Source organism: Hoplias malabaricus, chromosome 16 (assembly GCF_029633855.1).
Source record: "Hoplias malabaricus isolate fHopMal1 chromosome 16, fHopMal1.hap1, whole genome shotgun sequence".
In the NCBI taxonomy this organism is placed as follows: Eukaryota; Metazoa; Chordata; class Actinopteri; order Characiformes; family Erythrinidae; genus Hoplias; species Hoplias malabaricus.
In genome coordinates this window covers 5,178,333-5,203,570 of record NC_089815.1, presented here as the reverse complement: position 1 = coordinate 5,203,570, position 25,238 = coordinate 5,178,333, and the positions used below count along the sequence as shown (strand labels likewise).

General features: G+C 42.6%; 1 protein-coding gene and 2 non-coding genes across 3 annotated transcripts; 1 reads left to right on the top strand and 2 right to left on the bottom strand.

The window, feature by feature from the left end:
- Positions 1–1,416: 1,416 nt before the first annotated feature.
- On the bottom strand, positions 1,417–1,489 carry trnar-ucg (transfer RNA arginine (anticodon UCG)). The gene has a single exon. It is a non-coding gene; the product is annotated as a tRNA-Arg (tRNA).
- Positions 1,490–3,986: 2,497 nt separating this feature from the next.
- trnar-acg (transfer RNA arginine (anticodon ACG)) lies at positions 3,987–4,059 on the top strand. Its single transcript has one exon. It is a non-coding gene; the product is annotated as a tRNA-Arg (tRNA).
- Positions 4,060–4,435: 376 nt separating this feature from the next.
- On the bottom strand, positions 4,436–20,646 carry kif7 (kinesin family member 7). The gene is made up of 19 exons (XM_066647598.1): positions 20,613–20,646; positions 18,956–19,340; positions 18,177–18,377; positions 15,801–16,188; positions 15,122–15,662; positions 14,616–14,759; positions 14,307–14,504; positions 13,961–14,097; positions 13,714–13,841; positions 13,314–13,475; positions 12,932–13,134; positions 12,403–12,600; positions 11,476–11,601; positions 10,934–11,110; positions 10,539–10,754; positions 8,217–8,423; positions 7,750–7,948; positions 6,426–6,587; positions 4,436–6,105 (listed from the first exon to the last, which is right to left on the bottom strand). Exons 2-19 carry the CDS (start codon positions 19,281–19,283, stop codon positions 5,741–5,743), a joined length of 4,080 nt encoding a protein of 1,359 aa, XP_066503695.1. The 5' UTR covers positions 19,284–19,340; positions 20,613–20,646; the 3' UTR covers positions 4,436–5,740.
- Between the last annotated feature and the right edge of the window lie 4,592 nt (positions 20,647–25,238).

Genomic DNA, 25,238 nt, shown 5'->3' with positions numbered 1-25,238 from the left:
CACACTCCTCACAGACAATCACCCTGAGGAAACCCACACAGACACAGGGAGAACACACCACACTCCTCACAGACAGTCACCCGGAGGAAACCCACGCAGACACAAGGAGAACACACCACACTCCTCACAGACAATCACCCTGAGGAAACCCACGCAGACACAGGGAGAACACACCACACTCCTCACAGACAGTCACCCGGAGGAAACCCACGCAGACATAAGGAGAACACACCACACTCCTCACAGACAATCACCCTGAGGAAACCCACGCAGACACAGGGAGAACACACCACACTCCTCACAGACAGTCACCCTGAGGAAACCCACGCAGACACAGAGAGAACACACCACACTCTTCACAGACAGTCACCCGGAGGAAACCCATGCAGACACAAGGAGAACACACCACACTCCTCACAGACAATCACCCGGAGGAAACCCACGCAGACACAGGGAGAACACACCACACTCCTCACAGACAATCACCCTGAGGAAACCCACACAGACAAAGGGAGAACACACCACACTCCTCACAGACAGTCACCCGGAGGAAACCCACGTGAACCCAAAACCCCAAGACCTTGGAGCTGTGTGACAATGAAACTACCTGCTGCGCTCAGTGTTTATAATTTGTGTCAAGGTGGAAAGAGACATACGTCAGATCCTGGCAAAGGTTTGCTAACATTTTAATATTGCAATATTTAAATTGGAACTTCAATTGCTGTGTTTAAGGATCTGTGAAATGACTGTTTTGTTAATAAAATATACAACTGTAATACAATTTCCCCTGCAGTGGTATTTTCAGTAATACATTATGAACAAAAATATTTAACTTTGAAGGTAAACACAATTAATTCAGGCTAAATACCTCAACCTCATGAATGACCTTAGAGTTGTGTACAGAAACATTTACACTAGTAGTTTGACACAACAGGTCAAACAACACATTCAATACTATGAACATATTTCTGTACGATTTAGATATATAAACATGTTTAGTTGTGCAGGTACAGTTTGTGTGTCAATCAAGGGGCAGCTACACATGAGCTTAGGCTTGAACTCCAGGGAAGCACTGTAGTGTGGAGCAGCGAAACTATACACTCTGGAGTGCCATCCAGGCCATTTGTAATCTAGAAATCCTCCTCCAATACCAGCACGTGAACTGAATGTAAACAAATCCTCAAACGTTATCCTGCAGTTGGTGTTAAGCCTTACCGGAAGAAGCTGTTCTGCAGGAAATGTGGGCAAAGGCCCCATTGAAGCCCTAATTTTCAGAAGACATTTTGGATTTGCAGGTGTCCACAAACTATTGGCCATAATGCATACGTAACTCTTTTGAGTATAACACATAGCCTCGCTGCTCGCACACTACGGAGGAGTTGTTTACATTTCAATAATGAAGCGCCCTCAAAAGGTCGACCCCGGCAGGACTCGAACCTGCAATCTTCTGATCCGAAGTCAGACGCCTTATCCATTAGGCCACGAGGCCGCGCACACTGAAGCTATGGGACACATTCCAATTTTATACTAAAATGCGGAAGTGTTTATTAAACAAGCCCGTCCTGAACACATACACAAGGCTAATTGTAAATTTACGACTGGTAAGCCCAATATTTATGAAGTAACTATAGGCCCAGATATTCACCTAACAGCCAAAATATTAAAACCACTTCCTAGTTCAATTCTTACTATTTGGATGTACTTTGTAGTTGCAAGTGCAGCCTCTATTCCATATGTTGCTCAGTGTACATTATTAAACATATCACCCCACAGAGCAGGTTTTATTTGGGTGGTGCATCATCAAAGCTTTGACACTGATGTACCGGTACGAGTGGATCAGACGCAGCAGTGTGGAGAGAGATTAGTCTCAAAATACTTTACGAATGCGTAAATCCCAGTAAACATTTAGCCGTTGATTCAACGTTGAAATAACGTAATGACTGCCGTCTAATCAACGTTCTCTTAAGGTTGAAAATGAAAGTTGAAAAGACGTCCAAACACAGACATTGAAAAGACGACTATTAGACGTATTTTGAACGTCCATTGACGTTAATAATAGGTCCCGAAATAAATTACTTGTATAAAACGCATTTTGGACGTCCACTGACGTTATCGATTGGTCACCACTTGATAACTAACTTGTTAAGATGGATTTTGGACGTCCATTGACGTTTAAAATATGTCCTTGACGGACAGACTCTTTTTAGACCTATTTTGAACGTCCAGGGACGTTCCTTGTTTACTGGGATGTTAATCCACAAATTAAACACAAGTCACAAATATATTTCACTGTTCACAAATGAACACATCCCAATCTGTGTCTCACAGTCTGCAATTTGTACAAATACAGTTGCATTCATAAACACATGTTTTTGTTTTTCATGGATATGTCATGCTTTTGTGCGAAAATAAATACATTTGTTTACATTTACATTGCAAATATTTATAAAGTCGAAGTCTCGAATTTAAAATTTATTTGTAAATTGTTGAATCAGCGTTTGTGAATCGAGTCACTCACGAGTTTTCCGTGACGTCATTTGTTCATTTCCTCTCGCGGGTTTTTGGATTTTGAGACTTTCCTTTCGCGTTTCACCCGATCAAAAATACAAATGCAGCCTGATCCACAAATGTGGCCCGCAGGCGAACAAGACACCGCTAGATGGCACTGTTGTTTTAGGACGTGTGTAGACAGGTTAAATGGAGACGCATTTGCAAAATATTTAATGTGGAATTTCGCCAAATGCCACCCAAGTTGGGCCGCTGAATTCAGCTTCATGTCACAGACAGTTAGGAGGGGGATCACTGAGGAACACTTGAAGGTGACCTACATTTAACGACGTTAAAGTCCAGGGGAACTTCCCTAATTTCGCTGCAGAATAGGGTTGTCAAATAAAATACTTTAAAATCATTTCATATTTGGACACCAAAAGCGGTGTTGCGTATTGGACTGATACGGGACGCGATGTGTTTCGTATTTTTGCGATTGGACTGTTAAAACGGGTGATTTGTTTCAGACAGACACCCTCAGCCGGAAGGCGAGTACCCCACGGCTCTTAAACAGAATATGCGCTTCTCATTGGTCATCACTTTTATTTAGCCAATCAGCAGCCAGAGTTATCCGTTATCTGCCTATCATTTACTGCGGCAGCCAATGGAGTCATAGTCCCGCCTACAAGGGGTTGGTTTGCTGCGGCCCTGACAGGAACATGTCAGTCCTGAGACACTGGGGGAAACAACAGTGCCATCTAGCGGTGGCTTGTTCGCCTGCGGGCCACATTTGTGGATCAGGCTGCTTTTGTATTTTTGATCGGGTGAAACGCGAAAGGAAAGTCTCAAAATCCAAAAAACCCGCGAGAAGAAATGAACAAATGCCGTCACGGAACACTCGTGAGTGACTCGATTCACAAACGCTGATTCAACAATTTACAAATAAAGTTTAAATTCGAGACTTCGACTTTATAAATATTTGCAATGTAAATTTAAACAAATGTATTTATTTTCGCATAAAATTATGATATATCCATGAAAACCAAAAACGTGTGTTTATGAATGTAACTGTATTTGTACAAATTGCAGGCCGTGAGACACAGATTGGGATGTGTTCATTTGTGAACAGTGAAACATATTTGTGACTTGTGTTTAATTTGTGGATTAACATTTACGCATTTGTAAAGTATTTTGAGACTAATCTCTCTACATACTATACTCTCTCTAACTTTGCCTCCCAAATTACACCAGCTTTCTGGTGTCCGAACAACATACGCAGAGAAACGCTAATTGTAGATCTACAAAATGCTCCTGTATGCTCGGTAGGTCAGATACAATTGACAATGAGATTAGAAACAAATGGGTGGTTTTAATGTTTTGACTGCCCCTGTATTTTTAGCCGTTTGTAGTCCGAGGACAAAATTTGCGTTGTATTTGTAGTTAAGCTGTGCAAACTTTCCTTTTAGTTCATGAATCACTGTGTCGACTCAGTGAGTCACGGGCCAGTGGCGCAATGGATAACGCGTCTGACTACGGATCAGAAGATTCTAGGTTCGACTCCTGGCTGGCTCGAAGCTTTTTCTGTTTTTCTTAATTAACGGCTAATGTGCCGTACATTCGTGTTTATTTTGTCCCCAAATAAAGGAGTCAAAACTTGGAATCGTTGCCAAAAAGAATCTTTTACAATAATCTTCGGGTAAAGTGTGTTCAGAGTGATTCTTAAAGCTCTACGGAGCTATTTTTTTTACCTTCTTGGTTCATGTCCCGGGTCATTCTGTGGAGTTTGTTTTTTGTTGTTATATAAATACAAAACCATCAATGCACCTTTTTTTTTAATTATAATATTCAAAATTTCACTATTGTGGAAAAACATTGATTTTCATTGATATTGAAAGACATTGCAAGAACGCAAACAACACCTCACAGGCCACAAACCGAGGCAAGGATTGAGCCCACCCAGTAAACATTTAGCCGTTGATTCAACGTTGAAATAACGTAATGACTGCCGTCTAATCAACGTTCTCTTAAGGTTGAAAATGAAAGTTGAAAAGACGTCCAAACACAGACATTGAAAAGACGACTATTAGACGTATTTTGGACGTCCATTGACGTTATTAATTGGTCCCGAAATAAATTACTTGTATAAAACGCGTTTTGGACGTCCACTGACGTTATCGATTGGTCACCACTTAACTAACTTATTAAGATGACGTTTAAAATATGTCCTTGACGGACAGACTACTAGTTCCTTGTTTACTGGGCAGGCCCCAAGACCCTGGAACTCTGTGTCAGAGACACGACCGACAGTACCACCATGGCAGCCTTTACAGGCTGTTCCATTACATTGTTAATTCTCAGAAAGTAGGGAGACTGAGCAAATATAAATGTCCACTTTACGGGCAGAATCTGTCCAGAAATCACCGCAATCAGACACTTTCCCCCTTTCAAACCTGAAAAAAACAGGTAAAGCTGCTTGAGACATAGCAGCAAACTACTTTAAAGTGTCTGTTATTTCAGAATCACAGTATTCAGTTTGCTGAGCTTCAGGCAGCAAAACACACACTAACCTGTCAGAGCACAAAAGGTCACAGCTAAAAACAGTACAAAATAAAGCTTAGGCACCAAGGCATTAAACCAAAGTTGAAACCCATGTAAAGAAAATGATTCAAAAGTGTTGTTTGCTATGTTCAAACATCACAGACAAAACTTGCATTGCAAAGATTGCTCAGCTGAATGATCAGCTCACTGAAGTAAACCCAGGGGAAGGTAAATGAATTCCAGTAGAATAAACCAAGGTTGACCCTTTCCAGGATTAAGTCCTTGCATGAAAATTAGGCACAAGTTGTGTTAGGTTTCTGACAGGACACACTCCAACTGTGTAATACGACCAAGGACATGAACTAACAGGGTAAAATACCTATTCTGATAATGTTCGGCTTGAACACGTAAAATCTGGGGAGCTTATATCAACGATTTTAATACAGAACAGTGGTCAACACCTGCTTGTTTTAGACAAATGATCGTAAGATCCAGATTCATCTCAAGTTGTGTCCAGTAAGAGTGAACATGAGATAATCCATTACAGAAATTAGACACTCCATTAAAAGTGCTCAAATGCTGTACAACACATAAAAATGAAACAAGACATCATTAAAAACTGGTTGCTAAAAATGAAAATACACTAGAAACAGTCAGTTTATTGAATGAATGAGGATTTGTAATGAAAATGAAAGCCGTCAGAAGTATTAATCTCCTATACGGGATTTTTCCGAACGTCAATAATGGCAGAATTTGAAGAAATGGGTCCCGTGTTAAGACTCGATCTCCGGAATTCCCTCCGAGGTTTACAGAGGGACACGGAGGCGCTCCCGCTCCAGTGTGCAGTGTTTATCACGGGCTGGACGATTCTGTTGGGCGGAAGCTCACACTCTGCTCTTTGTCGAAGTTCCTCCATGACATTCTGGTCCTCTGTGGGAAGGGAAGAGCGCCTCCATGTGGGGGGAAGGGGTGCGTGCACCAACTCTCGCATCTCCTCCCTTGATTTGTGCACTCGGTCAGGTTCAGGAGTGCACTTTGCACTGTCTCCGGCTCCTCTGCACTGAAACCTCTCTGCTCCACCTACAATGGCAGGGATTGTTCATTAGATTAAGGGGAAACTCCATGTGCAGCTTTTCTAACCACAATGAAGGAGCAATACGGCATCACCCAAAAGCAACATTAAATATGAAACAGTCAGATTCCCTCACGAGGATCATGGTGTTCACAATGGGTGTACTACAATACCCATGACAGATCTAGGCCGCTAGGTGTCAGTATAATGCCTGTTTCATAACATGAATTATAATCACTGGAGAAAGCGACAGACTCCTTTAAGACAACACACACACAAATGAGATTCATTAAACGAAATATATTATTTATTTTCACTTGCCCCTCACCCTTGTTCTGCTCTCCAGACAGTCCTGCTGGTCCACACATGTCCTTTATTTTATTGCTGAGCTCCTGATTAGCTGCTTTGCACAGGGTCAGCTCTTTGCTGAGGTTGTGGATCAAACCCTCATACTGCCGCTGTCTTCCTGCCAAGCCTTCGTCCATTTGATCTGTGGTCAGAAAAACCCAATTAGAACTTAATCAGCATTTACATCTCTCCGTTCAGCAACCAAAATACGAATAAACAGATTCCCTTTGGAGCTTCCTCTCCAAATGATTAAAATCTCTGCTGCTAATAATCCTAATAAACACAGTTTCTGACCTAATGCTTGACAGTGTTAAAGGAAGAGGACCTACTAGGTTTTATGCCACCACTCACAGATTCAAAGTAAATATTCACCGTGGAAACACAGTGGTCAGTCACTGATGATGATGACAACACCCGGGGAGACTGCTCTTCCCTGCTGTGATCCTCAATATTTACATGCACCTCTTTTTTTAAAGATGCTGGCAATTAACAGATCCCATGGATTGCTGTCACTAGCTTTTTATTCTGAAACTGGGAACTCTTTTGCCACTTGGACCATATGTTTTGTTTAGTAATTACTATCCTGGGAGTAATTTAAACCAATGATCTGTAGACAATATATATATTTTTTAATCAATGGCTTCACAAACATATTGTCAGTTTTAGATAACAAAAATACAATGGCTGCCACTTGAGTAATCGAGGTATAAAACTCTACACCTGCTCATAAAATTCAATATGTATTTTTCATGGTATTGTCACTGCTCAAAAAAAAAAACAGCCTTTTCAGACTTTTCTCAAAGCTTCCCTTTAATCTCGGAAGTAAGTTGCATACGGCTTTACCGTCTCCTGAATGTGACTTCAGAGAAGATTAACGTAAACAGAAATGAGCTTGTGTAATTGAGCAAAGGAACTAGACATTTACAGGGCTTCAAAAACTATTAGTTCTATAATCAATCTGCCCACTATTATTCAGCTAATCAAGCTCCCATTATGCCTTCTGCTGTTTCCTTTCACTTTGCCCTGTCACAGTGAGGGCACCATTACAAAGCCTTACATTGCTGAGTGACAAGCAATTTATTCTTTTATAATTTCACCAAGAAAAAAAAAAACAAGCTATAATACGCTCAAGACGTCCTTCTATGTATTCTGCTGTTATAACTCTATCATATGGACATTACAGAGCAGACGGCTTCAACTACAGACTCTGAGTTTAGTCTCTGGCTCCAGAACTGAAGACAAGATCCGAAGAGCGCATCAGTGAGTAAATAGTGTGTTTAAATACGTAAATTGCGCTGTGTCACCTCTGCATTGTTGCAGCAGCAGCTGCACATTCCTTTCATGTTCTTTCTGCTGCTGGGTGAGTCTCCTGTCTGTGTCCAGCTGCTGGCGCTCTAGAGCTGCCTCCAGCCACTGCACCAGGTGCTGCTGCTCTCCGACCCGCATCTCCAGCTCTGCCAGAGCCATCTGCAGCTTCCGCTCCTCCTCCCGCAGGCACACCACCTTCACATAAATTCATAAGTTCAGAAACACTGAAGAAATCCCAAGATGAGCTGGGAATTCCTGATAGTGCCCTTGGGCAAAGCCCTTAACACACGACTTCCAAAACCTCATGGAGCTGGCAGTGTTCTTCAAGAACTAAACTAAACTTAGCTTTATCAAAGAAATAAATAACAATTAAAATACTTTGTCCAAAGGGCTCACACAGTGCTATGGCTCTACTGTTGTGACAGTAATTACCATGTTATTTGAGTGAATGCTAGAGGCACACCTTATCAAAGTACTTGCAGAGCAGGGCCCGTGTTTCCGAAGCAGACAGGTAGGTGAGTTTGGCCATCAGGTTCATCTCCCACTGCGTGAGCATGCTGCCTGATGCCCTCAGCTGCCTCTGCCGCTGAGTGATGGCCTCATTCTTGTACTCAATAGCAGCATCCAGTGCCTCTATTGCCTCGTCCAGCTGGAACAGGGTGCGTTCCTCCTAAAAGACAGCGAGGGACCAGTAGGTGTTTAATGGCCGTGATTAGGACAGCACAATATGGGCTCGGCGGGTTTTCCTGCTCTAGTCTTTCCCACTTTAACCTTCACCGTGCATTAAGCATCTTTACATAATTATTAAGAGCAGCCACCTGACGTCCTGTTTAACACACACTCGTGATAATCTCTTGATGTGCTCCCCATTCTGTAACAAAGCATTATGCAGCACCGCAAAAAAATATAATCAAAATAGTGTGTAGGCAACTTGAGTATGCACCAAGTGGAATATGGAAAAGAACAGATACAAACAGATACAAAAAAAGAAAAAACAAAAACAAAAAACGTTAGATTGAAAGAGTAAACACTCAAGCAAATAATTCACATCCCACACACCACTGAACGTGAATGTTTGAGCCTGATGCTATCGTTATTGTTATTTGTAATGATATCTCGCCCAGTGTATCTGCCAGTTTATTTGTTTTAATTTTGACCAATCTCTACCAGTTTATCTTGTAAATCTGGTCAGGCAGGTAAAGTATGTTTCCTGGGTATTTGAATCCTGATGCTATACTTACACCAATATGTTTTAACATGGTGCTAAATTGTGGCAGGTGTCCTTTTACATGTTTCACTTTAATTGATACATTCATTCATTCAAAGAACACACCACACTCCTCCGGAAGAAACCCACGCGGACACAGAGAGAACACACCACACTCCTCACAGACAGTCACCCGGAGGAAACCCACGCAGACACAGGGAGAACACACCACACTCCTCACAGACAGTCACCCGGAGGAAACCCACGCAGACACAGGTAGAACACACCACACTCCTCACAGACAGTCACCCGGAGGAAACCCACGCAGACACAGAGAGAACACACCACACTCCTCACAGACAGTCACCTGCAGAGTGACAGTGACCCAGAGGAAACCCACGCAGACACAGGGAGAACACACCACACTCCTCACAGACAGTCACCCGGAGGAAACCCACGCAGACACAGGGAGAATACACCACACTCCTCACAGACAGTCACCCGTAGGAAACCCACACAGACACAGGGAGAACACACCACACTCCTCACAGACAGTCACCTGCAGAGTGACAGTGACCCAGAGGAAACCCACGCAGACACAGGGAGAACACACCACACTCCTCACAGACAGTCACCCGGAGGAAACTCACGCAGACACAGGGAGAACACACCACACTCCTCACAGATAGTCACCCGGAGGAAACCCACGCAGACACTGGGAGAACACACCACACCCGTCACAGACAGTCACCCTGTCACGCCTTCGTCTTGTCATGTCTGTTGTCCCTGGCCATGTGCTTTTAGCACATGGCTATGTTTTGTTTATGTCCTTGTCTCTGCCCTCGTCCCGCCTCTGTTCCGCCTCCTCGTCCATGTCATCTGTTAACCCGTCCCCTCGTTATCTGTCTCAGGTGCGTCTCGTCAGTGTCTTGTATTTAAGTCCCCTTCCTGCACTTCTTGTTTGTTGGTCATTGTTCCGTGTACCATGTCAAGTTTGTCGTGTTATTTAGTCTCTCCGTTATTAGTCTCCACGTTGTCGCTGTATTTCCTCTGTCGTTTCGTTCTTTAGTCTGTCTGTCCCGTTAGTCCTGTTTAACTCCCCGTGTCCCGTTTATCCTGCCTGGATCCCCGTTTCTTGTCTTTTGTTAATAGTCTCTTTGTTTTGTTATTATTTGTTATTAAAGAGTATCTGTGCTTTAGCGAATGCGTCCGCTCCGTCAGTCCGCCCCGCGCTCCTGACACACCCGGAGCAGGAATCGAACCCACAACCTCCAGGCCCCTTAAGCTGCGTGACTGCGACACCTACCTGCTGCGCCACCGTGCCACCCTTAATTGATACATGTTTTAATAAATCATGTTTTTTTTTGTGTGTATGCATAAATGAGTAAATAATGTTATTAATTTCACTATGAGAACGCTGTGGTGTTAAAATACAAGGCTATTAAAAATAGCCCAAAAACCTAAAATAAATAAGCAACAAATTATAAAAGAAAGAAAGAAAGTATATAAGAAAAAACGCATGAACAAATATAAGAAATTAAAACGTCAATCAATCAGTCTGTATGGACTTCCACCTACCTCAGGAGAGAGCAGGCTTCCCTGGCGCAGTTTGTCATCCAGCTCCACTCTCTGCTTCAGCAGTTGTTCTTTCTCCTGCCTCAGATTAGAGATCTCCTGCCTAATCTGCTGAGAGTCCTGAGCACTGCTGCTTCGCAGGAGACCGTTCCTTTCACTCAGCTCCCTCTCTAGAGATTCAATACGACCTGTCAGTGTCACTAGGTCTTTACTGAGTGCCTGTAAAGAGAGAATACATTAAGTGAACCATTTTTTCTTCATGTTTTAGTTCTCTGAAATGATGGTTTAAAAGGTATCCACATTATTTTGAATCTTATACTGAACATGCTGGGCTGGGCTGTTATGGATTTTACAGCAAATCCATAACATTTCAAGCACTAATATTTACAAACCCAGACCTGGCTAGAGCGGAGCCGTTTGGTCTCCAGTCCGCTGCGCTCCAGAAGCAAGGCCTCCTTTTTAGCCAGGATCTCCTCTCTCTTAGTTAGTTCCCCTTCCAGGCCTTCCAGACTTCTCCTCTGCCCCAGGACCTTCTCCATCTCCTCATCCAGCCAACGTTTCTGCTCCTCAATCTTCTGCTCAGACGGAAAGTGTCAACACCTGTCAGAAACTGTAGACTGCAGTAGCTTGAATAATAACTTGACATTTTTATTCAAACTTCTGCTACAGCAGTGAGGGACTGCACAACGAGGCATGATGAAACACGTTCACAACACAGAGGGCAACAGCACCTTTAGCAAAACACAAGCTGAAACACCAGGCCAAGAGTGAAGACAGGAATTGAGTGTGATCTTAAAACAAGCTGAAACAAGTCATGAGATGCTCTAAAACTACAGACGCAAAGTCTACAACATTAAACAAAAAAAGACAAAAATAAAGCACCCTTCAACTTGGCACAAAGCTTAAGGATTTGATAAAGGTTCAATTCCAGGGCCTGTACCTGCTGCTCTTCTAGTGAGATGACGGAGCCGTTACTGCCACTTCTTCTCTGCCTCTGGAAGGCAGCAATTTCCTCTGTTTTAATTCGCAGGATCTTCTGCTGCTGCTCGTTCTTTATTTCCAGCTCCTAAACACAGACAAGTGAACGAACAGCAAAACAGAAAAGCATGATGCATCATTCCAAAGACTCCAATCTGAAGTCAAACAGCTTTTGTTAATAGCAATTACAATCATTCATTCATTATCTGTAACCCTTATCCAGTTCAGGGTCGCGGTGGGTCCAGAGCCTACCTGGAATCATTGGGTGCAAGGAGGGGATACAAGTGGAGGGATGCCAGTCCTTCACAGGGCAACACACACACATTCACTCACACTCTCACACCTATGGACATTTTTGAGTCATCAATCCACCTACCAACGTTTTTGGACTGTGGGAGGAAACTGGAGCACCCGGAGGAAACCCACACAGACACAGGGAGAATACACCACACTCCTCACAGACAGTCACCCGGAGGAAACCCACACGGACACAGGGAGAACACACCACACTCCTCACAGACAGTCACCCGGAGGAAACCCATGCAGCCACAGGGAGAACACACCACACTCCTCACAAACAGTCACCCGGAGGAAACCCACGCAGACACAGGGAGAACACACCAACTCCTCACAGACAGTCACCCGGAGGAAACCCACGCAGACACAGGGAGAACACACCAACTCCTCACAGACAGTCACCCGCAATTACAGTCAATTAAACTGATTTTCAATTACTTTTGCAAATTCTTTTTGGTAATAAAACAGCAAAATTGGATATACTGTTTGTTTTATTTCTCAAAAACAATTCTTGTTGCTGGAGATGTATATGTATCACATTCTTTTTAACTCCTAATACAACACGCTGGACAAAAACAACCCCAAAACTCACTTTGACACGATGTTTTCCACGCTGCATCTCACTCTCCAGCCTCCTCTTCTGCTGGCTCTCCTCTCGAAGGCGCCTGTGGAGCTGGTCTTGCTGCTGCCTCAGACTCTGGACGCTCCGTTCCAGCTCTTGAACCCGCCGCTCACTTTGTACAGAGAGAGATGCCAACTGAGCAGTGTCCCGCTGTCTCTGCTTCAGCACCTACAAACATACCACACACACCAGCGGCTTAATGGGCCAATTACAAACTACGCTGGTTCATACAGATGTGGATACTACTGCTCAGCTTATTTATTAAAGACATACAACAATTACTGAGATTTCACTCTTAACATTTAAACATGGCCATGTTTATAAAATATTTAAAACACCTCCTTATAAGAATCTTATAAATATCATTATTACACTCTTGAAATTGTTGGAAGAAAATGTATTATTTGTATTTGTAGCTATGTGGGGTTGATCAATCATTTTTTATCTTATATTTAAAACAACGAAGGCTTACACACAATAAAAATGGCATCGGACTGACCTGCACTTTGTTCTGTGCAGCTGCAATCTTCCTCCTGCACTCCTGGGCTCTGGAGCGGTCAGCTGCATCACGACTGCCTTGAACCTCCAAGTCCTGCAGCTGCTTCTGAGCCTCCGTGAGCTCGGCACGGGCCTGTTCAGCCTCCTGCTCCAGGTCTGCCACCTTCCGGCTGTACTGCTTGTTCATGGCCTGTGCATCTTTACCTGAAGAAGATTTTGATCCCTGCTCTTGTTAGTGCTTCCTCAGCTTTACAATTAGTTCATAGTATGCTTTAGTGGTATCAGGTAAGTATCAGAAAAGAAAAACACCGGGAATGAACACATCAATCATTAAACTTTAATGCAATAGAAACCCACAGCATTATAGACATTATCAATATTACCTGTTTTGACCAACTCCTTTATTAGCTCTTCCTTCATGCGGATAGTGATGGAGAGCTCCCTTATCTTCTGCTGAGCCATGAACAACCCTCTTTCTGAGCCCAGCTCCAACACGCAGCCTCTCAGACTTTCCAGGACTGAGCTCTCCCCTATGCTGCTGTTAGCTGTGCAGAGATACAGAGATACAGCACACTTTTTTGCAATGCTAGCAAGCAATGGAAATTACTATTGCGCTAAAGAGAGTTGCTATATTTTAATTCGCTAACTTTATTTAGCATTTTGAGAAACTAATAATAATCTATCAACACAAATATTGGTGTAAAATGTATGCTAAGGTTTGTATACTGAAAATGCAATTTTAAAATGCTGCAATGGGCATTTTAAGTGCAGTGCTAAACTCACAGGTGCGTCTGTTGCAGTGCAGTACCGGAGGATGGCTTGGTCCCATCAGGTGAGACAGAGGTGCTCTAGCTCGTCCAGGAGATGCTGGGAAGGGTGCATCCTTCTTTGTCCAGGTAGTATTCATGCATCTATAGACGACCAGTATAAATAAACACAACCACTGCGTACCCTGCACTACAGATGACGTCTTCTGTATGACCAAGGAATATTATAATAAAAGGTCCAAGTTAAAAACCGCTAGCCATACTTGCGTTTGTCCCTTCCTCCTCTGTTGGGAGCGTCATCTATTCCCCCACACTGCTCCTGCTCCTTGTCTTCTGGGCCACACTCCAACTGGACTTGCTCTGAAAATGAACAGCAGTCTATGGACACACCCAGAGCTGCCTGAAAACACATAATACAAAGAAAACAATGCACTGTGGCATTAGACATACAAGCAGGGGATACTCTGCTTTTGTATATACGGAAGGTCAACGTTTAGTTATAAGGACATACTCCTGACACAACAATGGTCGTTTCATTATTTTTACTTCCCAAAGAACAATTATTTACACCTCCTCTAAAGCACCACTTCAAAAAGGCTAATTATCTACCTGTTGTGAAGTGCTTCCTGCAGCGTCTCCATTGTAGAAATTTGTTAAATGGTCTAAGGGGAGTGTTGTTTGCTGTACTGAATTGATTGGTGCCGTGTGCGGTCTTTGTTTCAGGTGCAGTAGCCCCATCCCGCCAGGCTGGGCCAGGAGACTGTGCAACTCTACTATGAGATCCTGCTGCTCCTTCAGCTTGTCACTCTGAAAACGAGGGCCAGGGTTAAGTGGCGAAAATCAAACACGTAGCCATTAAACATGTCAGCGATTTGTATTCTCCTAGGTTTCGGTGCGGCTGAATCAATACACTCTCACCTGCTGTTTGTACTGCTCCATCGCGTCTTCCAGGGCAGCAAGGAAGTCTGTGTTTTCCTGCTCCAAATGTTGGATTTGGGCTTGCAGTTGGGAAATGTAGTCCTCCCTCTCCCTGTTCCACTCCTCTTTTATGTGATTTTGCTCCTGAAAACCAAAGATAACATACGTACAATAAACAAAGTGTAGAATTGATAAATATTACGTTAACAGAGGGATATGCTATGACTTATATACGACAAATTACATCTGCTCAGTGCATGTGAAAATGCATAATATTACAGAAAAAAGAGAGTATATTCGATCTAGTTTTATTGGATTTAGCATAGAGCTACTTGGGATACGTGTTATGCATTGTGCTTTTATTTTTTTCTTCAAATTCTATGTGAATGTAATGTTGATGTAAGCCCTTATTGCAGGCATGTATTCCCAAAATGGAGAACAGTAAACACTCAAACTCAATTGAAGCTTCCCTATGAGACTGCTGCGGGTTCTTTAGGATGCCCCACCTGGCCCTTAAGAAGCGCTCGTCCCTTTTTGAGAGCGGCAGTGTCCTCGGTGGTGCTGCTCTCGATGCCGCTGTCCAGCCCCGAGGCTGTGGTCAGACCGCTTCGCTCCTCCTCCACAGCACAAAGCCACTCCTTCACACGCAGCAGCTGGCCAGAGTTCAGCGTCCCCTCCCCCTGGAGCTCCATCAGCAGCCTGTAGGCCGAATCCGTGCAGGTCCTGTAGTGGGCGCTCTCTGCCTGCAGCTTGCTCACATCCGCCTCCAGGGGCCGCGTCCTGCGCTCAGCGTCGGAACGTGCGAGGATTCGTGTTTCTGAGCGCTGCCGGTTCTCCAGAGCTCGCTTCAGAGCTTTAATCTGGAGCTCTAGGCCCTCAACCCGGTCCGGCTCCCCGCGACAGTTCACCATGGCTCGGTTCTGGATGTTGCGAGCTCTTTTTGCATAATTCAGAGTATTCAGGCTCTCGTCAAAGTCGGAGGATGAGGGGCTGATGCAGGCAATCATGAGCGTTTTGGCATTGCCTCCAAGAGAGTCTTTTAGGATCCTGTATAAACAGTGCAAGGGCACAACATGTTCACACTGCACATAAAGAAATAATCTAATTGTAATTTAACTTTTGCCATACTAAAGAAGTATAGCCAAACCCATACTTCTATATATTACTATAACTGAAGCTTCATACCTGGTTATTTTAGAGTCCCTGTAAGGAATATGAGTGCCTTTCCTCTTGGGGTCCCCCAGTGCCCCGATCACATTTCCCAGCGCAAGAAGTCCGCTGTTGATTTGAATGCTCTCTTTCAGCCGCTCACCGGTGTTACCGGTTTTGAGGATGCGCTCGGATCCAGCAAGGTCCACAAAGTGAAACTTGGAGGACAGGATTTGTAGGCTCCCACTGGTGGCTCGTGATCCTCCGCGCCGCTGCTCCATGAGCACGGTGAAGATGGTGTGAGAGCGACTGGAGTGAGGGTTCATCTGAGTGGCTCCCGTGTGCCGGGCCGTGTTGCCGGATTCTAAAAGACTCAAGACCTCATCAAGTCCCTCCACTTCACACTCCTTCACTCCACACAGCACTGTGGGAAAGCGTGGAGAAAAACACGTTCTTGTGAGTATAATTCTGTGCCTTCAAAGCGGACGGGCATCCTGTAATTTAATGTGAATCGTTGCTGTAGCGTGTGCTGTTGGATTGTAGTTAAGAGTCTGAAGGGAACACAAGTGGCTGTGCTCCCACAGGGAAAAAGCACTGGATAACAGAAGAAAGGCTGAGCAATAGCACGCCAATATATTTAGTATACCATATAGTTCATTCATTTAAAGTTACTGAATTTAAAATATTATAATATTTACGTATACAAAAACGGAAATACAACATCTGGATCCTATATCGGTGTGAGGTGAGCTTACTGTTTAATACCTTCCTTCTCTTTTACAGGTAGTCATCTCTACATATTGTGACGTATCATGAAGGTTAGGACCATCATATAAAGAGGCTGGGGTTTTGTAGCCACAAACCCTTCCATAATTGCCACAAAACTTTAACTGTATAATATATGGGCGGCACGGTGGCGCAGCAGGTAGTGTCGCAGTCACACAGTAAGGAGTTGGTGTGTTCTCCGTGTCTGCGTGGGTTTCCTCTGGGTGACTGTCTGTGAGGAGTTGGTGTGTTCTCCGTGTCTGCGTGGGTTTCCTCTGGGTGACTGTCTGTGAGGAGTTGGTGTGTTCTCCCTGTGTCTGCGTGGGTTTCCTCCGGGTGCTCCGGGATTAAGTCTGGATTGGCTACTCAAAAGTGTCCGTGAGTGTGTGAGTGAATGTGTGTGTGTGTTGCCCTGTGTAGGACTGGCGCCCCCTCCAGGGTGTATTCCCTCCTTGCGCCCAATGATTCCAGGTAGGCTCTGGACCCACCGCGACCCTGAACTGGATAAGGGCTTACAGATAATGAATGAATGAATGTATAATATATACCGTAAAATTACAACATGTTGCACTGCATTCAGAAACTTGCTGGAACACCAGGTGGCTAACTAGTAGATAGGACTTCAATCCACTTGGGTGCATGTCAGAAAAGATTGAGGTGAGGACAAGAGTGTGATATATATATATATATATATATATATATCCATGCACAAATGGAAAATACACAGACGGCACCTCCACAACTTCTTCATGAACAGAAATGTCAGGTCAAGTCAAGTACCGTACAGAGCCCAATTTATAAGAGGGTAAACTGGTCTTTTACATAATGGAGCAAATCAATATATTGCTACAGCACAAGTTTACAACCTCCGAACTGGCTTCAGGTGAAAGCAGCAGTGGGTCCCTACTCTCACATCAAAACAATGCTATAACAAATGTGTCTTGAATGGTGTCTAGTTGTGCATTTCTTTCAGTGTTTCTCTCTTCCTGTAGAGTGTTAAGTATCATTAAAAGTAGTAATGAGATATGTAACAAGTAACTACTTCAATACCCACATAAAAACATGGTTGTAGCACAGGTTCTTGCTGAGTGTCTGAATTGATGGCTCTCATATTATCAGTGTATTTCCTGCCTTGAGGACTAGACTAATTTTAGATGTATTAATTGGACATTTTTCAGAAAATAGTAACGGTCTGTGCCATCTTTGGTGACAGCTGTGTGTGCGCTGTGTTAAAGACTTGCATCCTATAAAAACACATAATGCACAAACACTTATTGGTAAAATTCTTCATGTAAAATATTTGGCCAGATGTTTTAGTGCTGTAATTTCAGCAAAAAGGGCGCTTATGTCTTTTTGTCTTTCATATGTGCAGCATGTGGGCTGCGAGGGGAAGTGACTGAGTGCTTGTTACTATTTAAAACGACGATAATGGACATACTTTATCATGTATTCATAACAGAAGAAATGTGAATGATGTCAATGTTCGTGGTACATTTGTCTCATCAAGTGCAACACTGATGCCTTGTTTATATTTCTATCGACCATGTTCCAAAGATAAATCTTGGTATATTTATCTTCAGCTTAAACATGATACTGCTTCCCCATGGAACTCTGAAATGACCTACAACACAACAAAAAGCTCCTCACCTATGTTGCCTTTGTCATCTTCCCGGATATGAATGTCCTTGCTTGCCGTCTCAACCTCCAAAAGGTCTCGGAAGATCTCCTTGTAAACCTCAAGGTAGGAGACTCTGACGGAGAAGTCACTGAGGTCATTCTCATCCAGGAGCTTGAAGATCTCAGCCACGGCTCTGGGAATGATCCCTTGCTCATCGTCTCGGAAGGAGGCTGCAGCCAAGAAGCAGCAGTGGGTTAGCAATAGCGCTCTACAGCCAAATGCCAAAAAAGCACGATCTCAGATGGCAAGAGGGGCTGTGCTTTCGAGCAGTGACAGCTGCACCGGGGGAAGTGTTGTTGGCTTCTCAAAAGTGTGTGAACTCGGAGGGAGCTTTTAACGAGGCGCAAGTGAAGCGTCCTCTAACCCAGAAAATCACTGGCTTTGAGACAACACAGGAAATCTATAGCTGTCATGAGAAACTTTGAAAAGGTGAGACTGGCAACAATAAACCAAAACACCCCAGGTCTGTCACGCTCTGTTTACAGTAGGTTGGGATCAGGTTCAGACTGTATTGTGCAAAATGGGATTCTGAAACAGCATACTTCAAATTCTCATGAAACCAAGGTATGGACAAACATCTATGCAATGAATTTACTTGATTCCTATGAGCCCTCTTCCAAAACAGGGTTGTCTCTTGTCTGAGTTAAAGTAATACCTTGTATTAATGCATACAACATGTACATATCTGAATCAAGATCAATCAGCACCACTCTCAGGAAACGCAGTGAAAAGAGACCAAAGAACTCACATATGTTGGCTTCCCCAATTGTGTAGGTTTTGCCAGAGCCTGTCTGACCATAGGCAAAGACGGTGGCATTAAAGCCCTGAAAGAAGGCCTCAATTAGGGGCTGGACACATCCCACATACACGTCCTCCTGAGCAGAGCTTTCCTCGAAGACATGGTCGAAGTGAAAATGGCGATCGTGGCCGAGAGTGACCCGCCTGTCCTCGGGATCTGTGGTGATGCAGCTCTCGTGACTGTGTAAGACCTCTTTAGGGAGCAGGGGGCGAACTCGCACTGCCACCTGCACCGCAGTGTCCTCCGCTTTTCCCTGTCCGGCCACTTTGGGAGACATGGCAATGTCAATCAGAAGTCCTCAACACCTCGGAAGGCTGTGGTCATTTCAATATTACTTTACATAAAAAAAGAGAGGAAGAAATGATGTTAGAAAACAGACTCACGGTTGACTTGGAAGTTTAATTCACATATTTAGGGTAAGATCAGATAAGGTATGGTTTTATTAATCCTGAGGGGTCATTTTAGATGGTAACAGTAGCATAAAAAGAAAAAAAAGAAGTGCTACAGAGGAAAAGAAAAGGAATAAATGACTATGAATGAGTATTAACTACAGTAAACAGACAGTTATAAGAGCTTAATACACAATATATGTACATCTAAAGAAAATAAACGATGACCTAAATGAGGACTAATACTTCCACCAAGATTATTATTATTATTATTACTACATTTAAAATAATGTCAAATCAATTTTCTTTATTAGAAAAATAATGCAGCATGTGAACTACTAACAGCAATTTAGCCCCGCCCATCCACGCATAAGTTAAAGAGTTTAAGTCTGAAAAGCTTTTCAAATGAGAAAATAATAATAAGCAAAGAGACTATTTACTTGCTTAAGTCTTAAGACATTTAGAAATTATTTCCAAGGGAAAAAAAACCTAATGCCATCAATGTGGCTTTAATGTAACTATAATTTTGCTTCCATTCAGTTTTTTCAGTTTACAGGACTGGTTCCTTAGCTTTGTGACATCAGAAAGCCTGACTGTCTGAAACTGCACATCTTTCTCAAAACACAAATGTTCAGCCACGGTGTTGACTGCTTATTTCACTCGTGATACTTCTTCTAAAATACAAATACCACCACAGACTTGTTACAGAGGTTAAACACTTGTTTTTATTTTAAGAAAGCCGTTAGGAATGTAAGTTTTACACACGCTGTGTAATGAGTGTTGACTAAAGCGGATTACACTGTAATAAACACAGACTTAAACTGGAGTGTGGAGGTTTGGCGTAAGTACGTTTTACAGAATTCATTTTCTCCTTCGCCTAACTTTGCCTTTACTGCTGTAAATGTGAACTTTTCTGTGTATTTATAAGTTCCTCAACTGTTCTACGAATTTATTCGACTCCGAACGCCAAGGTATAGCCTCTTTAGCTTTGGGGTCCCGGAGGTTAGCTCTCTAGCTGGAGCTGGAGATGAAAACAAAAAAGAGTTGGAATGCATTATTTCTTAGCGCTTAACGTTTTCCTCTTGAAATACTCCGCACCCTCATACATTTTGAGACTCTCTCTTTCAAAACAACTAAGTTTTTAAAACGCTGAAGTAAACCATAGCCTCTCTTTTCTTTCTTTTCTAAGTTATCGTGCAAAAAAACTTCCAACTTACTGTTGTTCCCGTCTCCATCTTTTACTTCCCACCCCTTTCTGGTAAGTCCCGCCTCCTGAGCCCTGATTGGCGTAACTGTTCACAAGTGTGCGCCATTAGCCAATCATATCTCGGAACAAGTCGAATCGCAGCACAAAGAAGGCGGGACATGTATAAAAACGGGTAGGAAAAAAAACATAACGGACGATTCCTGAGATTTTTGTCCTGACGTCATGAGGTCGACTTCCCAAACGCCTGTTTTAAACGGAGCTGCACTGCTCAGCTGCAGGGGACGTTCAAGCGACGTTAACTACAGCGTTATATGCAATATATAACCATGTTTTAAAGCATACGTTTTAGTATAATAGTATAAAAAAACGACTTAAGGAGGTTTTTCATTTTAGAAAATCCCACAAGATTAAAAATGTACCAAGACACTGTGTTTTAACTGCAACATTAATAGGATGTTGTCAGGGCCAGTGATCAGGTTTCATGTTAACAAAGGAAGAACATTGGCCACACAACTTTCAGATGTTTTGTGGACGTTTTTGAGGCCTGACAGACGTTGTCTGGAGAACAAAACACAATTTCACCCTTTATTTTTTACAGAGAAGCATTCTAAACTTGTTTCACATTGTCAGAAAATATTTTAAATTTTATAATTTTTATTTTGCCCATTCAACAGCAATAAAACAAAATAAATTAGATATGTAATAAAATTGAATGTGTAAGGTTTTAAAGTTCTGAAACCACGTTCCTGGAATGTTAAATTGTTGGCATTTAAGGTTGTGGTACCATTTTTGGGAAAATCCTCCTGACATAATTCTGGGAATGTAAAAAAAATGGACATTTTAAAATATATTAAATATATAAATAAACACATTTATGTCAATGTTCCTTTAAGTGTAAAGTTCTCACACCCCAAAGCTGAATATTATTAGAGGACATTTCTGAGAACGGTATTTTGGAGCTGGGTCATGTATGAATTAAAGGGAAATTCTGTTGACTTGTCATAATTTTTTGTACAATTTGGCCACTTCTATGAAAATAAAATAATTCCTAACACTCTGGTGTGAAAATGCGTTATTCAACATAACTGTCAGAATTGTTTACAATGTTGGTCATAGGAACCAGACGTCTAATGTCTCTAAAAGCTCCATCAAAACAAGCCAGTCAATTAAGATGCCACGGCTTGGTGGGTTGCTTTTGACATCTCGTTTATCTTGATCTCGACATATGCTTTAAAAAGGGGCATTGCATTTTGAATATGGAAGCATTAGGAGGATCACATACAGGTGATATGTTTATATTCGCACGGCTTGTTATGGATGGCCTTACCTGCAGCTTTGCCTCTGGTCCAGTGAGCCATTCCTAGTCGGCAGGTTTAGTTATTCATGAGTCCATGTTTAAAGCTTAATAGAAGCCCTGGGGATAAGGGCTGCACCCCGGAGTGATGTGGAACTTTATGCACTGAGGGCCTCACAATTCACATCAGTGATGATCTCCATCAGTCTGCTTCAGAAGAATGACCCAAACTACAGCACACTGCCAGGACTGTTTATACTAGAAAGCCATTAACAGCAATACAGCGGCAACTTCATCAAGATTCCAGACAGGAAAAAAGATGCTTTTCAGTCTAAAAATGTGCAGTCACATTTACCAGCTGCACACATTCATTAAATGTGAGTTATTTTCAGTGTCAAGCTAAAAAGTATTTAACAGAAAATTACACAGAAGCCTGAACAACTAACACAATTTAGTCATCAGTTTCCCCTCTTTGTTTTTCCTCCTCCAAAGTCTAGTCTTAGAAGTTGCTCTTGCTCTTCGAGTATTCTCAGACGCATTCAGTGATGTTGAGGTCTGCCCTCTAGGCACAGTCCATTCTAACAAAAGATCCAGCAGCTTCTTCCTTTGTTTTCTTAATGTTATTCTTTTCTATCCATTTCCTAATCTCGGTGTGGGCTTCTCCCATAGTTTCGAGGTGCTCTAATAATAGCGGAGGTATAGACACAAACAGCAGTGGACGTGTAGTGTTGATCTGACAGGGACCGCGCCGTACATTTCAGTACATTTTAGGAATGTCATATTTAATCTAATGTTGGTTTTGGGAAATCTTTAAAACAATTTTGCATTGTGCATTTTGTTGCAACTCACAAAACTCACCACGGTTAATGTCATTTATGCTGTAGCCTACTCACGGCATGGAGTGCTCACTGTAAGGATTCTCAAGTATTCCCAAGGCCACCCTCTTCTTTCTTTGTGCACCTTGCCACTTGTAGTGGTAGCCATGGCTACATGCTGCACGGGCATGAGTTATATCCCCCCCCTCGTCCTCTCCTCACCATCATAGCCACTAAATTGCGGTAAGAAAACGAATTGCTTTTATAACAATACTATGCCATTTAATTTCGTGGGCCAATCTCGGGGCTGATGGGTGCGCGCTGATATTGCATCTATCCATCCTGCCCTCCGCTTCCGCGGCCACACCGGACATATTTACTTCCCTTATTTAAATACACATCAAACGTTTAGTGTGGAAGTATAGATGATTCATACGGCTGGGAGTGGAAGTGCTCATTATTTGAGCGGTCAATGAAAGAACCAAAAGCATAATTCAATTGCATTTATTTTGCAGCTGTTTAAAAGAACACGATAGAAACAAGCATTAATAGTGTTTTAAAAATTACACACACATTTATACACATACGGTACTGTGCAGGCCCCTAAGATAATGATAATCACAGTAAATACAAACTAATAATAATATAAAACACATGAGAAATATTAGATAATTGTTTTTCTATAAAGTAGTAGGCGAGAGTGAGTTTGAAGAACAATGTTTTGATCAGATTCTCCTTGATTTGTATGAATTTGTTAAATCCACAGCACATTATTTAAAATCATTATGTATTCACCGCTAAAACTAGGCACTGGATGATAACCTCAAATAATACAGACTCCACGAGGAGAGATTTGGACGAAGTTAAACACATTCACACACAGAGGATCACACTGGAATAATGTGATTGGGTTTATTCTAATGTTGGGTGTTATTTCTCATAATCTCCGGGGCCTAAAACTTTTGCACAGTGCTGTATATAATAAACACACACAGAGTGAGAGAGAACCCTTGGCTGTTGTATATGTCCTGGTCACTGAGGTAGACTATGACTTGTTGTCACAGCTGATGTATTTCCAACAACAAAATCACTAGTCTTCCACGGCGTCCAGGGCTTAAACCGAACATCATTTTATATTATTCACTATAATCATTTTCACATCATCTGAAATCAGAAAATATCCCTTTATTCCTTTTTATTTAAGCTTTATTCTTGTACAGATACAGAGCAAAAGACACTATCTCTGACAGGTCCCCGCTCAGAGGAATGTTAAGTAGATTTGGTCTAAACACTGGCAGTGTCAATCGTCATGAAAAGACGGACTGTGGTGTAGCTACTGAAATATTAAGTGAAGGAGGTGATACACTCTGTTTCATGGTAGAATCAGTTATAATCATTAATACATTTCTGAAACAGCTTTTCATTTTCTGGACACAATAAATCTCCCAGGTTAATTTCACAATAGTATAAACCTGGTGTGCTGCAGGCTTGAGCCCAGTGATTCCAACAAGTCTCCGGCCCCACAGCGATCCTGATGAGGATGAAGCAGTTACACAAGAAGAATGGTTCTTTTATTTTCAATATTCAAGTACTTTATCAATATTTTATTTTTAAAAACTCAAAATAATTACTCACTCATTCACTATGAATCCATTATCAACATCTGACCAACAGGTTAAATATGTTACAATTTTTTAAAACAAAGTCAACATAATTTTGATTATGTTTCTAGAATCATGTGCAGGTCTCGCTCCAGGTGACTGTCGGTGAGGAGTGTGGTGTGTTCTCTCTGTGTCTGCGTGGGTTTCCTCCGGGTGACTGTCTGTGAGGAGTGTGGTGTGTTCTCCCTGTGTCTGCGTGGGTTTCCTCCGGGTGACTGTGAGGAGTGTGGTGTGTTCTCTCTGTGTCTGCGTGGGTTTCCTCCGGGTGACTATCTGTGAGGAGTGTGGTGTGTTCTCTCTGTGTCTGCGTGGGTTTCCTCCGGGTGACTGTCTGTGAGGAGTGTGGTGTGTTCTCTCTGTGTCTGCGTGGGTTTCCTCCGGGTGACTGTCTGTGAGGAGTGTGGTGTGTTCTCCCTGTGTCTGCGTGGGTTTCCTCCGGGTGACTGTCTGTGAGGAGTGTGGTGTGTTCTCCCTGTGTCTGTGTGGGTTTCCTCCGGGTGACTGTCTGTGACACACATTTGGAGGTGGATTGGCGACTCAAAAATGACCATAGGTGTGAGTGTGTGAGTGAATGTGGGAGTGTGTGTCGCCCTACGAAGGACTGCAACCCTGAACAGGATGAGTATTTACATACAATGAATGAATGAATGAATGAATGAATGTGAAAAATTGGGAAGATTCCTGGTGAATATATATACTTTTTTTATTTTCTAGAAAAATTATATACATATAATAGAGAATATGGGCAACATTTAATGCACAGTCCATATTTATATTTTGAAGTATACTGTAAGACACATAAAATAAATGACATGAACAGCATTTCTCCAGCATGTTAAATTAAGCACAAAACAGTATTTAAATAA

Excerpts from the sequence above, each read along its gene's own strand:
- kif7 (XM_066647598.1), bottom strand. The coding sequence starts at position 19,283 with ATGTCTCCCAAAGTGGCCGGACAGGGAAAAGCGGAGGACACTGCGGTG. Across the intron at positions 15,663-15,800 it reads AGGGACTCTAAAATAACCAG|GATCCTAAAAGACTCTCTTG; the intron begins GTATGAAGCTTC and ends CTGTTTATACAG. Across the intron at positions 13,842-13,960 it reads GGAGGAAGGGACAAACGCAA|ATGCATGAATACTACCTGGA; the intron begins GTATGGCTAGCG and ends GGTCGTCTATAG.